The sequence below is a fragment of the Peromyscus eremicus genome, chromosome 19, assembly GCF_949786415.1.
Source record: "Peromyscus eremicus chromosome 19, PerEre_H2_v1, whole genome shotgun sequence".
Lineage (NCBI taxonomy): Eukaryota > Metazoa > Chordata > Mammalia > Rodentia > Cricetidae > Peromyscus > Peromyscus eremicus.
The window spans coordinates 48683536-48700128 of NC_081435.1; the positions used below are offsets into that span (position 1 = coordinate 48683536).

Genomic DNA, 16593 nt, shown 5'->3' on the forward strand with positions numbered 1-16593 from the left:
GAGCAGGTTTTGAAGTGGAAGGCAGGCAGGTGTTGGGGAGGCAGTTACCGGGGCAACGGGAACAGGGCGTTTCGGAGGTGGTTGCCATGGGGACCTGGATGCTGACGAAGGCTCGCGAGGCTGTGAGCAGCCACAGTGCCCTGCTCAGAAGCCCCAAGCTCGTCAGTCAAGCCGGTTCTCCGTTCGCACTCAGGAGCACGGGCAGGCGAGCGGGCCCCTAGTTCTGGGAGCAGAGCAGCAGCATCCCAGTCCTAGTTCTCAGCCTAAAGCCTCGCCTGCCTGCCTGCCCAGTGCAAGGATGGCCACCATCACCTGCACCCGATTCACAGAAGAGTACCAGCTCTTTGAAGAACTAGGAAAGTGAGTCACACCTCAGGGAGTCTTGGAGGGCATGGGGGATCAGCCTCTTGGGCAGGGGGCGTGTGTGACTGGAGCTCTCTGGTGCATGCAGAGGGAGGTGTCTTGCATGATTTGGGGGCACTGTGTGTGCACAGAGTGTCCAGAGTCAGGTGTTGACACATTTATGTTGACACAGCCTGGTTTTGTGTGTGTGTGTGTGTGTGTGTGTGTGTGTGTGTGTGTGTGTGTTGAAAGGGTAACAGATTGACGGTATATGCACACAACTATGTACATAAGTACACATGATCTGGGTGCCCAAAGATTCTTAGAAACTTGGGATTTTAAAGGGATTTTTCCCACTTGGCTGGGTCCAGACTGGAATCTTTTCTGTAGTTGAACTTAGATGCCTGTCGTGACAGAGAGTTCACCACCACCCACCTGGAGGCCCTGACATTAGACACTGTGCAGAGTGGCACATCCCTTCCCCCTTCCCAAGTTCCCTACCAGGAGCAAGGGCTCCGGTACCGAAGGGGTTAACGTGAAAGCGATCGTGGTGTTGGGAGGAGGGGAGGAACTATCAGCATGCTGGGGGGCAGGGGATGCCACTGTGGCAGCAGGCTGTGCACTAGAAATGGTGGTCCTTTGGCAAAGTTACCCATCGTGTTGTGCCCGATGTTGAGAGAGGGGTGGGGTAGCAGACAAGAGAAAGGTTCCCTGGGGTAGATCAGCAGGCTACAGATATAAGGGAAGGTTTCTAGATGTTCCCGGCGGGGCTTGTGGGGGTCCTGGATGCATCAGGAGTTTGGGGAGCAGTTTGGCAGAGTGCCCCACGGACGCAGAAGTGCCGGTACCAGCCCTGTTCGGCCCCTGTTGTAGCAGTAGGGATATGAGACAAGGGGCCCTGTGGACAGATGTGTGCCGGTGTGAGATGCGGAGATGCATATACCAGTGAACATTTTTGAGGAGAAGCTATATATGACTTCCATGGGGAGCAGATGGAGTTGTATAAGAACTGACGCTGGGCACAGTGTGAACTGAAAAGGCATGCAAAACTGGTGCAAGTCAACCACGAAGAGATGTGCAAGTGTGTCATTTGTGTGGAAAGCCTAAAAATGTCAGTGTGCCCTGCAAGGATGTGTGTGTGTGTGTGTGTGTGTGTGTGTGTGTGTGTGCACAGTTATGCAAGGGATGCTCCTGGTTAGACTGCAGCGAAAGTATGGACATGCATCTGTGTGCACATGTGTGGCAGGACAGAGCTGTGTGAATATCAGTGAACACGAGTGTGTATATAAGGTGTATAAGGTCACAGATAAGAAATGTCGACAGAATGTTCTTGAGTGTGCATATATCTTGAGGAATATGTACAGGAAGTGTGTGTGTGTGTGTGTGTGTGTGTGTGTGTGTGTGTGTGCACGCCTGTGTGAGGCCTGCCTGGACTCATGGGCTCATGTGGGTGTGTGGGTGCTGTAGGCATGTGTGAGCTTATGCTGGTGTCTGCATATGTGTGGGAGGTAGACCTATGGCTGTGTATAAGCATAGCCCCTGAATACACACACACACACACACACACACACACACACACACACACACACACTTAGATTATCCAGACACCTACACATAGCCTGGCTCCCTTGTGCAAATGTGTGTTCACGTTTGTCTCCAGACTTCCTGCTGTTCTGCGTGGCTTTGTGTTGGGGGCCAGGAATACAATTTTTAAGGCTGCTCTGGAGGAATGTCTCTTAACTTTATCTGGGACCCCTTTCCAGAGTCTGTCTAGTGTGCACCTGGAACCTAAGGACTTCCTGAATAGACAGGAGCTGCCTTTCAGGAGCCACTCCAGCTGGTTCTGGCAGGGACTGCGTCACAGAGCACAATGAAATGGAGTTGAGATGTGATTCCAGGGATCAGAGTAACACCAAGTGCTCTTTTGCTCTGAGAAGAGATGGGGGATCATTAGTACTGAGCTCATGTGCCTGATTGGCCTTCTCAGCCCCTCTGCCTGCCTGGATGCTAAGAGGTGCTAGGGTAGGGGCAGAATTTTAAGGGACAAGGAACAGTGGTACGGCCATGGCAGGAAAACCAAGAGTGGCAGGGATGCCCAGGCCTTGTCCAATCAATTTCAGACCTCTTCCTTGCAGAACTATTGGTGCTCTTAACCTTTTTTTTAGGTCATTTATTCCTCCAGGAATCTGGTGAAAGCCTAAATAGATATTCCCTAGAAAAATACATAAACCTACAAAATGTTGCAGGCAGGGTCAGAGCATGTGGGACCTTAGGAGACTGTGCATGGACCTGCACTTGTGCCAAGGGGAAGGGGTTGTGTTGGGCCGGCTTTGTGGCTCAGGTGTTTGAGTAACACAGGCCAGGGTACCCCGTGGAGGGCGAGTCGGATGGCGTTTGCTCTGCACCTTAGCCTTAGCCTGAACTGAGGTGTGGATGTTCAGGGAGGGGCTGCCCCACGTGACCCTCTGTGACACTGGGTGGGCTGCCACTCTTTCTGACCTGCAAGCTGGAGCTGTAAAGGGCTGTGAAGATTATACAGATGGTGTGTGAAGACATAGCCTCAAGCTTGGCTGACACACAGTGGGCCTCTGGCAGGACAGCTAGGGCGGCTGTTATCCTCCAGGATCGGGCGAGCCTAGAGGAGGAGGCAGAGAGGCAGAGCCTTCTCAATGTTCAACCTTTGTGTAGACGGTATCCTGTTGAGGGGGAAATGTTGGTCAAGGTCTCCTCGGGCTCTTCTTCCGTGACGGAAGCAATGAAGAAGTCTGTCTGCAGAGTTCATCCTTCAGTTGGTGATCCTGTGCCTTCCAGCTAGGACACTGTGTGGCTACCCAGATGCTGAAGCCCCACCCAGAACTCTGTCCACACAACCAGCTGGTTACCTAAAAAGAGACTTCGGTTAACCCCTGTCAGGGCTCAGATTGCCACAGCATGGAAGAGGGCTAGCACTCCACGAAGACTTCCTGGCATTCTGCCCAGTGAAGACTGGCTTGTCACCAGTGGCCTTCGAGGAGCCTAGGGTGCAAGCAGAGATTCCCTCTCCTGCCTGGATAAAGCCTTGAATAGGGGTTTCTGGAACTTCTAGATGCTGCCAGACTGAAGATCCCCTCTATACCCGGGCACTGAAGCACATAAATTCAGAGAAGCTAAGAAGTTGATTCTGGGTCCCCTAACGGGTTAAGATGGGGCTGTTTCGAGGGACCCAGAGATGAGCTCACTCCTCTCTTCCTCCCTGGGATGGAAGCCCTTGCTTGGAGTGGGCAGCAATGCCAGCTGCAGGGCCAGGGTGGGCCAGGGTAGTAACCCCCAGAGTTCCCTTCCACTCACTCAGCCTTCTCTGACGTCCAGAATCAATAGAAAGGCAGGAAGGGGGGTAATGGTGGGGGGGGGGAGGGTAGAGATGGGCAAGGAATGCCCTAGAGAGCTTAGGTAGACCCTGAGGTAGGAAGCCTCCTCTAGCCAGGCCTCCCCAGGCCTGCATCTGCCCCGACCTGCAGAGGTTAGGGAGGCAGAGCCTTGCTCTGTGAGTCTTACAATTGCTGCTCTGGACAGAAAGAACCTCAGGAGGAGATTTTACTTGAGAGAGAGAGGGTGGGGGGGAGGGAGGAGAGAGAGCTCAGCCCACTCTTTTCTCTCTAGAAACAGGGATCTGAAGTTGACTCAGGCAGTGCAGGGGAGGGGAGGCTGGTGGGAGTGTGGGTGGCCACAGGTTGACAGGGACTTGGGGGCTGGCCCCTGAGCCCAAAGCCCTTTCTCCATGGCTTTTCATCCTGTACCATGCTTGAGTGGACTGACCCGTGGGTGGTGGCCTGGCTTGGAGGCAGCTCCCTGCATCGGGTTTCTAGGTGCTGGATGTACAAGGCCTCTTGGGGACTTAAGCTCCAACGCTCTGTAGCATGTGCTCGGCCATTTTCCCTTTCCCTGCAGAGCTGGAAGGAAAATGGGCACTGTCATGGTGAGAGAACACCCCACCTAGAGTCAGGGTCATTCTGCACCCAAGTCCTTCTCCCAGCTGCACTGGGTCTCATGGCACCTTCCTGTCCATTAGCTTATGCCCGAGGGAAGTGGGCAGGGCTTATGGATCCATTTTACAGATGAGCAGACTGAGGCTAAAGGAGGTGGCAGGAAAGCTCTAGGGACTGTGGCCTGGTCCATGGGAGGTTGCTGAGCAAGGCTCCATCAGGTGCTTGTGAAATGAAAGAGCTTTCCTCTTGCCCATGTGCCAGGGGCAAAGGGCAGTGTGGTCTTGGTGGTGGTGGCAGGGGGCAGTGAGGGGGATAATGATGAGCTGGTGTTCATTTTCTGGCCGCAATTCGGCCTTGAGTTTACTAGGCTACCTTGGGTGAATCACTTGTTCTTTGCACACTCTAACTTTACCATCAGTAAAATGGGGGTCCTGTCTCTGGAGATGTCTGAAATGCCCTCTGTGGCCTCCCTCGGATCCTGTGCTGTGGAAACTGTCTGTGCACTGCACAGATGGAGACGCCTCCTGGAGGGTGGTGATCTGTCCGAGGCTGCAACAGAGGGGTTAGAGGCCAAAGGATGGGAGACGGGGAGACAGGTCCTGGACGGCAGGGGGAGAGGGGTGCGGGGTGCGAGGACAGGAAAAGGGACAGCCTTCCCCGGCTTCTCCGCAACATCAGAGCAGCAAGCAGGCACATGTTCTGGTGCATGCCGCAGCCCTCCACCCCCACACCGGCGCCCCCACACAGGCTGAGACACACTGACACTCTCCAAGCCTCCTCCCTCCCTCCTGCCTCCCTCCAAAGCACAGCGACACTGCTGTCAGCAGCCCCTGCAGCCTGGAGCTGCAGCCCTCTGTGTGGTGTGAGGGCAGCCCTCTGGGCTAATGCACGTGAGTGCGTGCGCACGCGCATGTGCACACACACACACACACACACACACACACACACACACACACACACTGACGTGTATGTGCGTGCGCTGGCACAGAACATATAGTATGGATTCACCTTCCAGGGCAGGAACAGCAAGACGGCACCGGGTGGGCTTCAGGACTCTGTCTCCCCACAGATCTCTTTCCATTTCTCTGGTCTATTTCTTTCTCTCCCACTTCCTGTCTCTGGACAAACCTTCTAGCTCACAGTGTCCCTGGATGCACACTTGCCCAAGGCCTGCTGTCTTATGATCATTTCTAAGAACTGTTAGGAAAAGCCCACTTCAGGCAAGCCAAGTGCCGCCCACCCTGTACATGGCTGCACATAGTATCAGGTGGTGCTATAAGGTCCCCGGGACTTACGGAGCCATAGAATATTGAGGGCCTTGATACCTTGGGGTGATATAAAGGAGGGATTTATCTGTGATTCTTGTGGCCATTTCCACACGTCTGTTTCTGCCCCACAAACTTGGGTTGTGCTCATCATGTGTCAACACGCAGGACTCACGTGGTCTCTGCCCTCATGAGGTGCACAATCTGCCACAAAGCCAAAGCTAAATCTCTTCTGGACTGATTATTTAGATGGGTGCTGGCTGTGGTGGCACATGGTGGTAATCCCAGGACTCGGAAGACAGAGGCAGGTGGATCTCTATGAGTTCGAGCCAACTTGACCTACATAATGAGTTCCAGATCAGCCAAGGCTACACAGTGACACCTTGTCTCGAAATACCAAACAACAACGAAGACAAAGGGATAGTTACCCCAACCTCCAGTCCTTAAAATGCAGCTGAATAAGGGCTAAGAGCACAAACAGGACCTACGAGACTTGAGGCTCTGCCTGTGAGGGGCAGAGGTACTGGAGAGGATGCCCTGAGGAGGTGGCACTGGGGCCTGGAGGCTGAATGAAAACTCTTCAGAAGGAAGAGGGCATGAATATGCTCCCAATCACAGTGCAGCTCAGGCGAAGTCTGTGAGGAGAGTCAGTGGTACACGTCCTCCTCAGGGGGCACATGGGGTCCCACTCTTCTCTGATCTCCAGAGCCCATTCCCCAACTTCCAGATGCTAGGTCCTACAAGGACCTGTGTCCGTAGAGGGGGAGGCTGGCAGGGTGGGGGAGTCTGGAAGCCAAGTCAAGTACTGAGTTGTCGGGGAACTTGAACAGGTCACAGAGCCCTCTTTAGGACTCGGCCTCTCTTCCTGGCTGGTGAGGGACTTAGGGGTCACAGAGGACAGAGTGTCGGAATGTGCAGAGAAAGACAGGCAGATTTGATCTTAATACCAGAGAGAACTTTCCAAGGATCAGAACTGCGCCTGGTGCCAATAGTCTCTGGAGATGGCACTAAGGCAGATAGGCAAGCCCCTGTTCACAGCCCTTGGCCTCTCTGGCACCTTCCTAACCAGCACCCCTGCCCTCACTTAGAAACATGCTTGTAAGAATGATCTGGGGGACCGTGGTGGCGGGGCTGGGATACTCTCCATTTTGTTGAGACTAACCCAGCGCCTGGTGCTGTTGCTCTGTGGATAGGAACTATGGCCCAGAAGGCCAGTGACTCACAGAACTGGGCCTTCCAGCCTCGTCTTACCCCAGGGCATGGCTCTCTGCTCTCAGAGCCTCTCTTGACACTGGAGCAAGTCTTTGGAGGTGTATACCATGGCAAGGGAAGACCAAGTCAGAAGAGGTAGTGGACAAGGATGGCTCTTTGCTTTTCCCCTGCTTTGTCCAATTCTGGCTTGGCCCCTAGGCACTGACTATATATATATATATATATATATATATATATATATATATATACACACATACATATATATATAGTCATATATATACATATATATATGTATACACACACATATATTTTTTTCTATTTTTCCTTTTTGTAACCCATTCAAGAAAAGGCATGTGCAACCAAAACAGGGAATATGTTGGAACTTCTGTTGGTTCAATGTTCTCTTCAACAAACAGAATCTTCCGGTTCTGAGGCCTTCTGTGTCCTCCGAGAGACTTCTGCTGGGTTGGCGTTGGAGCTGGGGGGGGTGCAGGACAGTTTGTCCCCACAGCATCTTCTGGAGCCCGGGAGTGGGCGGTGCACCACCGCCGGGGACAGGAGGAGGGAGGCGAGGTTTCGGTAGCAGGTCCTGGGATGTTCTGGTTGCATGATGCTGTGGCATGTGGCCATCTGTTCACAGAGGTGCCGTGGAGACAGGAAGCCGAGGGCATCCTGGGCCCAGCCCTACCTCCCCTCAGCAGTTTGCCTCTCATCTGGAATTGGCATAGCTCAGTTTTGCTCGCTTATCATTAAGAAAGGACGGGGTTGGGGATTTAGCTCAGTGGTAGAGCGCTTGCCTAGCAAGTGCAAGGCCCTGGGTTCGGTCCTCAGCTCTGAAAGAAAAAAAGAAAGAAAGGACAGCGTTGCCTAAAAAGAACGAAAAGAAAAAGAGGGCTCGGGCATCATTTCATGCACATCAGTGTCACCGACAGGAAGGATCTGCTTAAGATGGCCCAGGGCCGAGAGCTGTGAAAACACCTCATGTAAGATTTCCCTTTTGCTTCCGAACGGATTCTGCTGGCCACAGCTTTCTAATGATCTTGAGAGCTGGGGGATGCTTGTCTAAGCCATGGCCACCCTCCCTGCACACTGCTCTCTTTTTCTCACACATGGAATCTTGCCCATTTCTCACAGAATTAAAGCACAGCTGTGGATCTAAAGTGGGTGCTCTCTCCCACCCCAACCGTGTGGAGTATTGAAAAGCAATGGCCAGAGTCAGAGGCCTGGTCCAAGTTTTCTCTACCTTGTTTCTTCCTTCCTTTCTTTTTTTGTTTTTGTTTTTGTTTTTGTTAATTTTGTTTTGTTTTTGTTTTTTGAGACAGGGTTTCTCTGTGTAGCTTTGGAGCCTATCCTGGAACTCGCTTTGCAGACCAGGCTGGCCTGGAACTCACAGAGATCCACCTGCCTCTGCTTCCCGAGTTCTGGGATTAAAGGCATGTGCCACCACCTCCTCCTGGTTGGCCTCAGTTTCTTTATCTATTGACCTTTGTAGTAAGATATACTGGGCATGCCAGCTCCCCCTCTAGCCACGTGGGTCCCGCACTGGGTTCTAACAGGTAACACTGCTCAGGTGGCCGACCTTAGCTCTTGGTCATCCTGTAGATGTTTTAACCACACCTGCTCTGAGTTCCACGTCCTGGGCAGACAGATCAAATAGCCTAGGAGAACAATAGGACCAGGTTCAAATCCTACCCCAGACAGCAGGTCCATCTGTACTGGGTCAGGATCCTTCTGAGATCACCTCAGCTTGACCCAGAGAGGCAGAAGGGTCGAAGAAGGGAGGTTTGGGGGAGGGACTGGTTGGAAGACACCTGCCACATAGCTAGCATCCAAGCCGGAGAGTGAGGAGCTCAAAGGATGGGACTAGGATTCTAAAGGCAGGAGGAGCCTATGTGTACAGATCTCGGGGTGATGGCTAGAGTGGATCCAACTCTTTGTGGGAGTCACAGGCTCCTTTGTGAAGCTGAAGAAGAAAGCAGTCTTGGCCTAGAGCATCACAGACACAGAATCATTTTAATGACATTGTAAATGGGCTCATCAAAGCCTAGAGCCTTCCTGGCGGCCCAGCTAATAGCCCTGCAGGACCGGAGAGGAAGTAACAAGAGGACAGATGCAGAGGGAACAGGGAGTGGCCATTGGCAGGCAATGGGCAGCAGGAGGGTCGCAGTTGAGGATGAACCACAAAGCTGTGCGTTCAGGGTATCAAGTCCCCATAGGGCGAGGCAGGCGAGGCGGATTAGGCCTAGGGGGTGCTGCCAGGGCTGGGGGAAGGGGAGGCACTGGGTGGGCGAGCCTGGCATACGCATTTCTTCCCTGGAGCCTTGGGGGCGGTGACCAGATTGCGGTGGGTTCCCGGAGTGTAGGAGGTGGGAAGACGAGGCAGCGGATGTCGGACATTTGTTCTGGAAGTTTGGCAGCATGAAGGAAGGGGGAATCAGGCAACCAGGCTGCTGAGTTGAGAGGACGGTTGTTTTACTTTGTCGGGGGAGGGGTATTTATGAAAGCAGTCAATAGAGGGAAGTCCTGAGGACTGGAAGGATGTCGGTCGAGCAGACTCCAAGGGTGCAGAGCGCAGGGCAAGTTCGTGAGTAGTTCGTACCCAGAAAGTCCCCACACAGAAATCCTCCTCTCTGTTGAGACCCTGAGAAGCTCTGAAGGCAGGTGAAGTGACCTGTCTTGGGGTGTCCAGGAGGAAGTAGGCTTAGGACTCATCATACCCTTCTTTCACATAGGGACACCGAGGCCCACCAGGATAAGCCAGCTTGTAACCAAGCTGGGCGAGGATTCTGGACTTCTCATTTCCCATCTAGTGCCCTTGGTGCTGCCCCCTCCCCCCCCCCCGGCTGCCATGGCAACCCTTCAAGGGGTTCCAGGCCAGAGATGATTATGGGCACCTGTAGCTGGCAGCCAGCCACACCCAGGACACCAGGGCACCAGCTCTGCTAGTCAGCCAGAAAACAGTTTCCCAGTGAAGAGTCGCTCTTCACAGCCCATTAGCACGTTCCCACATTCTCAGCGGTGGACCCACTTTGCTCCGTCCTCATGCTGTCTGCATGGTGCTGGGTGGGGCCTCCTTGCCTGCTCACATTCACTCCTGGTGCAGACACTCAGGAGAGACTCCTTAGCCCTAGGGAGACGCCCCTTCCCCCTTTGCCAGGCCCCCTCCCCTCCTTTTCCCCAAGCTCAGCTGACAGGGTCCATTTTGTTTCCCCGAGGCGTCTGTTTTTATCTTCTTGAATGTAATGATGCCCATACAAGGCATCCTTTCTTGAGCATTTACTATACTCCAGGGACTCCGCCGAACACATTGTCTGCCTCATTATCGAATTGAATCCTTGAAGCAACTGCTCAGGGTGGGGACTCTATTGTCCATAGTTTATGGGGGAGGAGGCAGGCAGACCAAGATGACATCACTTGTTAGTCAGGGGCTGAACAACGGTGGTAATTTGAACTCGGGTTGGACTGCTCTTACTCGGGACTGCGTTTGCCAACAGGACAGGCAGGAGCCATTGACTAGGCTACAGTCCTGAAGTCAGACAGGCCTCTGTGCCATCGAGCCTCAGTCTTTCCTCAGCCTCATGTTGCCAGTGAGGAAACTGAAGCCCGTGGGGCCCACCCCTGCCTAAGTTCTCCGAGAATGGCTGAGATCTGAAAGTCCCTGCTGAGATCGGATGCCTGCTCTCTCTGTGTCTCATACACATCCCTCTCCCCAACTTTATCTCTTGATTACGTGGGTACATTCTGAGGGTAGGACCTCATGGTATCACAGACCCAGCTAGAGCCAGGTGATTATTAGCGTCTGTCCCTGGGAGCAACATTCCACTTTTCCCCCTGTACACGCAGGAGCACTGACGACACACCCACCCACAACAGTCTTGTCCTTGGGCTAAGGAAACACCCTCCCCCCAAATCAGAAACACTTTCACAGGTATTCTCAAGTCCTCCCCGCCACCCCACTCCAGCATCCCCTCTTCCTCCTCTGGGGTCACTTCTTCCCCCTCCCTTCTCCATCTTGGCCTTCTTGATGCTCCCGTTCTGCCTGTCTTTCCATTGCTAGGCCTTGGCCGGCCTACTCACCTGCTGGCCTCTGCTCCGCTCAGAGCCCTGCCTGGGAGGAGTAGGTGGGTTGGCTCCTCCATTGGCCAAGGCTTCCGGGCTGCGGTCATTTCTCATGCAGGTCGAGAATGAACAAACATGCTTTTTCTAAACCAAAGATGAAGGCTGCAGCCTGGCTGCCCTCCCTCGCTCTCGGTTTGGCTCCCCGACTCTCGTCTAGTCTGTCTGTCTGATTCCCCCACCGTGACAGGAAGGGAGCCTTCCTCTGTGCAGACGGAACCCCATTCATCCTCTAGTGTGCTCTGTGCTCTGTGGTCCTAGTCCGGGGCTACGTGTTCTGAGCACCCAGAGTGGGGTTGCCCCTGCTCTCCTTAGGAGAGAAAGAGAATCAGAGACTAAGTTCAGAGTCACATGGTCAGGAAGGGCCAGCCTGGAGGGAACCTCTGAGCTAGAGGCCCAGCTCTTGAAGACTCCACTCCCGTGCCTTTAACGGAACCAGGAGGAAAGGGGGCTGAAGTGCCCTGAGTTCTCTTCACTGCCTCCCTAGAAACATTTCTTCTCACTTGGGGCTGCAGTTTCTGGATCTGTGAAGTGTGGCTCTGATTTCTTCAGGTTGCTGTGGAATCAAAAGGACTCCAGCAGTACCTGGGCTTGAGAGTATCTGTAGCCTGGGGTCAGGAGCTGGGTTCTGACTCAGGAAGTGCCTCCTCTGAGTACCCGAGGAAGGCTGTGCATCTCTGCCCATGGGTAATGTGCTCAGGATGTCCTTCGGGGGCTCAGTGTCCCTGTGTAGCAACCCCTAGCTCACAGGAAAGCTGTGTTGTTCCTGTTCAGTGAGAGGGGCTGGTCTGGTTCAGTAGAGGTAGCTCCTAGGCCCCTGCTCCTTGGGTTCCGTGAAGCTTCCTGCCGAGTCCATTCAGTGGCCCCATCAATGCTGATTTCATATCCATGAAATAGGATAGGAAATAACTGCCTGCAGAGGAGAGAGTTAATCTCTCTCTCTCTCTCTCTCTCTCTCTCTCTCTCTCTCTCTCTCTCTCTCTCTCTCTGTGTGTGTGTGTGTGTGTGTGTGTGTGAATGTTGCAATTGAATTGATTGCATCCACCCGACTCACACTAAGAAGGTCTAGCTGTGAACCCACCGTGGGCCTGGTACCGGTGAACAAGGCTAGGCCCTACCGTCTCTAGGCTGCTCCTTCCCAGATGAGGCCACTGAAACACTTCCCCTTTAAGGCCTCATGAGAATCAAGGTCTATAGCTGGGCAGGAACCTAGTAATGGCTTTCAGGCCCGTTCCCCCACCTCGGTAAGATGGATGCCTCTGAAATATCAGTTGTCTCTTTGTCTTCAAATGCCTATTTTTGCCCCAACGCTCCTGACTGAAATCCTCCTTCCTGCCTCATTTCTGCTCCCTTCCCTGTTGTTTAAAATCACTATCTGATCTTGCAAGTTCTGTTTACGGAGGTGCTAGTTAGTGGTACTTGACACTGGGTTCCAAGTGCTGGATGCTAGGTTCCAGATGCTGAGGGTTGGGTACGAAGTGCTAGGTACCAAGTGCTAGACATAGGAACTCACTAGTTGGGTGGGGGGAGACAAGAAAGTGGGTAAGCAGCCCCCACAAGGGCCAGGTCACGGGTGGGGTGGGATCATAAGACTGATAGAATATGATATACTTTCAGTCTTCTTATCTGACTTTTGGTGCAGGACCCCTAAGACTCTTGCAATTTCCTGAGTAATAGGGGCGACTGGAGCATTTTTTGTTCTCATATTTGATCTCCGATCCCAGTTCCCGACACAAAGACTCTTAATTCCCCTGGGATTTCCAGGTGCTAGGAACATCTTTGGCTCTTATGGGGTGACTCATTGTGGGTTGCTGTATGGAGGTGGCCATCAGAAAAATCAAGCGCTAATTGGATGCTTGGAACCTTCAGCCCCATTCTCCACTCTCCGGGGAGATGAGAGGACTGGAAATTAAGTTAGTGACTGGTCACAATTACATGATGAAGTCTCTACAAAGACCCTACAGGCAGGCGTAAGGTCACATCTGGGACAGCGAACACATCCAAGTGGCAGCAGAGTGTCACATCTCAGCTCCAGGGGGCGTAGAGCTGTGCTCAAATCTCCCAGGCTTTGGCCTCTGTTCCTCTATCCAGCTGCTCATCTGTATTCTTCACCATGTCTGATATTGTATAACAAACTAGCAAACGTGTTTTCCTGAGTTCTCTGAGCTATCATAGAAAATCCTCCAAATTGAGAACAGCGGTAAGAACTTCCAATTGTTAGCAAAGTTGTACAGGAATATGGGCAGCCTGGGGAACCACTTCCTACAGCTGGCATCTGAAGGAAGGGCATGGTGTTGCAGAATGGAGCCCTTAACCTGTAGACCTGCCCTAACTCTAGATGGCATCATAACTGACTTGTCAGACACTTGGCGAAGGTTGGCATAAAAGAAGCCACCTTTATTTGGTGGCCAGTATTGTGGGGGATGGCTAATAGCAAGTGAACTTTCCCTATATGGGGCCTTCATGGAGTACAGTGGAGATCCTGTAGTAGAAGCAGTGTCTCAAGGAAGTGACTGGGGTCTCTCTGCTTTCTTACTGGTAAAGAGCAGGTAGAGCTCGACATTCCAGGGAAGACCTATTACTGTGTGAGGCCCTCAGTATACCCATGATTCTAGCCATTCCTTTCTTCCTTGTCCTTCTCTGCCACTTCCCACCCACTTACTTTTTGCTGCCCTGTGTTGAGCTGGCTAGAGTGTGCTCATCTGGGGTCTATGCCGGACTGAAGGCTTCCTTGGGGTCTACTAGCAATTGCTCCTGCTTCACATGTTAATGGCAAGAAGAGAGATTATGACCCAGCTTTCCAGATAATAGGGTTCACAGGAGCCATCTAATCATCTTGTGGCATGGGCATGCTCATCATCTTAGGTGTGGGGGTGGAGGTTTGGAGGCTATTGGGAGCTGAGCATGGTCAATAGGAAGTTTGAAGGGTACTCAGTGTAGGCGTTAAAAACCCACAAGTGCAAATGTTTGGGGCCCGGATGCAGTTCTGCTTGTAATGTGCAGGGCGAACTTGAGCAATCTACATGGAGCTGAGCACTGGAGCTCAGCATCTTGATCTCCACTGCACACAGGAGGCCTCTGAACTATGGTTTTGCACTGTGTCTGGACGATTCATATGATAGTAGCACACTTGCATCTAAGAAGTCTTCCTGGGCTTGCTCTTCTGGTCACTCATGTGAGGACAGGGATGATGGTGACACCCCTTACAAGTCTCTTCCGTGGTGTGAGTGTGGTTGACAAGATGGCCCTCACGAAGTGCCGTGAAAAATGGCAGCTCAAGCTCAGATCCAGCCCTCAAACTAGTTTTCTTTGGTTCTCTGCTCCAACTCTTTTGAAACAAGGAGCCACACGCTGGTGCACGCGCCCTTTACTCCCAGCACTGGGGGGGGGGGCGCAGAAGCAGGAGGATCCTGAGAATTTGATGGACAGCCAGCGTAGCTGAAATGGCCACTTCCCAGTTCAGTGAAAGACCGTATCTCAAGGCAATAAGGCGAAGATTTTAGCGTTTGTACAAGTACATGGCTCAGCACACTCATGTGCACGCAGCACACACATACACAACTGAATCGGCACCAAATAGGCATTTCCTACCCCTCTTACCGGCAAATACAAAAAAGTTTGGTAGCACACCATATTAACAAAGGCAGAGAAAATTGATCCCCACATACATACATACACACACACACATATATGTGTATATATACTATATTAGTGATTTTTTTTATATGTCTGTGGTGAAATTACCTGACAGAAGCAACTTCAGGGAGAAAGATTCACCTTGGCTTTTGGTTTCAGAGGGTTTCAGTGCTTTGACAACGCAGAGCAGCTTAGTTCATGGAAGTAGCAGCACATGATAGTCTGTTCACATCATGACAGATCAAGAAGCAGAGAACAGCCAGGATGGGTGGAACATACCTTTGATCCCAGCACTAGGGAGGCAGAGGCTGATGGATCTCTGTGGGTTCAAGGCCAGCCTGATCTTCAGAGTGACTGAGTTCCAGGACAGACTGTTATAAAAAGAAACCCTGTCTCAAAAAACCAAGAAGAAGAAGAAGAAGAAGAAGAAGAAGAAGAAGAAGAAGAAGAAGAAGAAGAAGAAGAAGAAGAAGAAGAAGAAGAAGAAGAAGGAAGAAGAAGAAGAGGAAGAGAATAAGGCTGCATCCAAAGCTAGGTGGGCCCTCCAAAGACTGGGCCCTAGAGACCTAATTCTGCTAACCACACCTAACTTTCCAACAATTCCACAGCCTTCCCAAACAGTGCCAGCAGCTGGGGAACAGGAATCAAGACACAGGAGGTCTGTGGGGACATTTCAGATTCAACCCACAACACATACTATTGGGAAAATAAGTTCATACAGCTTCATTATCAACCAAAAAAACACCAGTACATAGGGCTTATCCCATAGACATGCATATGAAATGCAACGTTTTTGGTTTGTTTTTGTTTTTTTGACACAGGGTCTCTCTATGTAGCCCTGCCTGTCCTGGAATACACTAGGTATATCAAGCTGGCCTTGAACTCAGAGAGAGACATAGAGAGAGAGAGAGAGAGAGAGAGAGAGAGAGAGAGAGAGAGAGAGAGAGAGAGAGAGAGACCTCTGCTTGCTTCTGTCTTCAGGGTGCTAGGATTAACTCAATTCTAATGCACACATACAGGGTCATTGGGGTGTTGTTTCTAATAGCTAGAGACTGACCCTAACCCAGCTGCCTTTCAATAGGGGACTTCAGTGAGGAAACTGGCCAAGCCACTAGGCTATAGGACAGTCATATAATTATATATTATGTAATAAAGAGCCATTTATGAAAGAGAGCCTTCAAAATACATTAACTGCATTGAGTGTGGTGCCGCATGACTTTAATCCCAGCACTTGGGAGGCAGAAGAAGGTGGATCTGAGTTCTTGGCCAGCCTGGTCTACATGGTCAGACCCTGTCTCAAAGGAAAACCAAAGTTAACTGCAGAAAGGAGAAAACAGCACAGTGTCCATACCTGGTGCTGTGTGAGGGGAGGGTCTGCAAGGAGGGACTCCAGGCTCCAGCAACAGAGGCCCTGGTGAAGAGGACCCTGCACAGGCTGGGACCTGGGAGTGGAGGCTGGACATTTCAGGGTCTGCATATTTACTTCTTTTGAACTCAGAGCTATGTGATGTATTACTTGCTCAAAGAACAAAGCTCTGAAGATTCTCGGAGACCTAGATTCTGTGGTTCTCACTCCAGGCTTCTAATGTTTTATAACTTGGTGACCTAACTTTTATAGAGCCGGAAGGCTCATCTTGCATGAAGCCAAAGATCTGGGCCCCTCTCTGGATCTTCCTGACCAATGCTACCTTAAGCCAGGTCCTCAGCTCTTATGACATAGGTGGGTCCCTTCCTGTATGGTACGGCTGTACCATATAGGCATGGGAGTACCATATAGGCACGGGAGTACCATATACGCATGGGAGTACCATATAGGCACGGGAGTACCATATAGGCACGGGAGTACCATATAGGTCCAGGAGTACCATATAGGTCCAGGAGCTCTTGGAAGTCTGGGGATACAGCTCTCAGGCTCCCTCACTGTATGGTATTGTTCTCTGTCCTCCAGGGGAGCTTTCTCCGTGGTGCGCAGGTGTGTGAAGGTGCTGGCTGGCCAGGAGTATGCTGCCAAGATTATCAACACCAAGAAGCTCTCAGCCAGAGGTAGGTTCTGCGCT

At 51.9% G+C, this 16593-nt stretch overlaps 1 protein-coding gene across 2 annotated transcripts in view; it reads left to right on the forward strand.

Moving 5' to 3' along the window:
• The first annotated feature begins 298 nt into the window (after window positions 1-298).
• The window catches only part of Camk2a (calcium/calmodulin dependent protein kinase II alpha), a 61006-nt gene continuing 44711 nt past the window's right edge, over window positions 299-16593 (forward strand). For both annotated transcript variants that reach the window (XM_059245816.1, XM_059245817.1), the window contains exons 1-2: window positions 299-360; window positions 16485-16579. In XM_059245816.1, the coding sequence (XP_059101799.1) occupies window positions 299-360; window positions 16485-16579 (157 nt within the window). The remainder of the gene's footprint in view (window positions 361-16484; window positions 16580-16593) is intronic.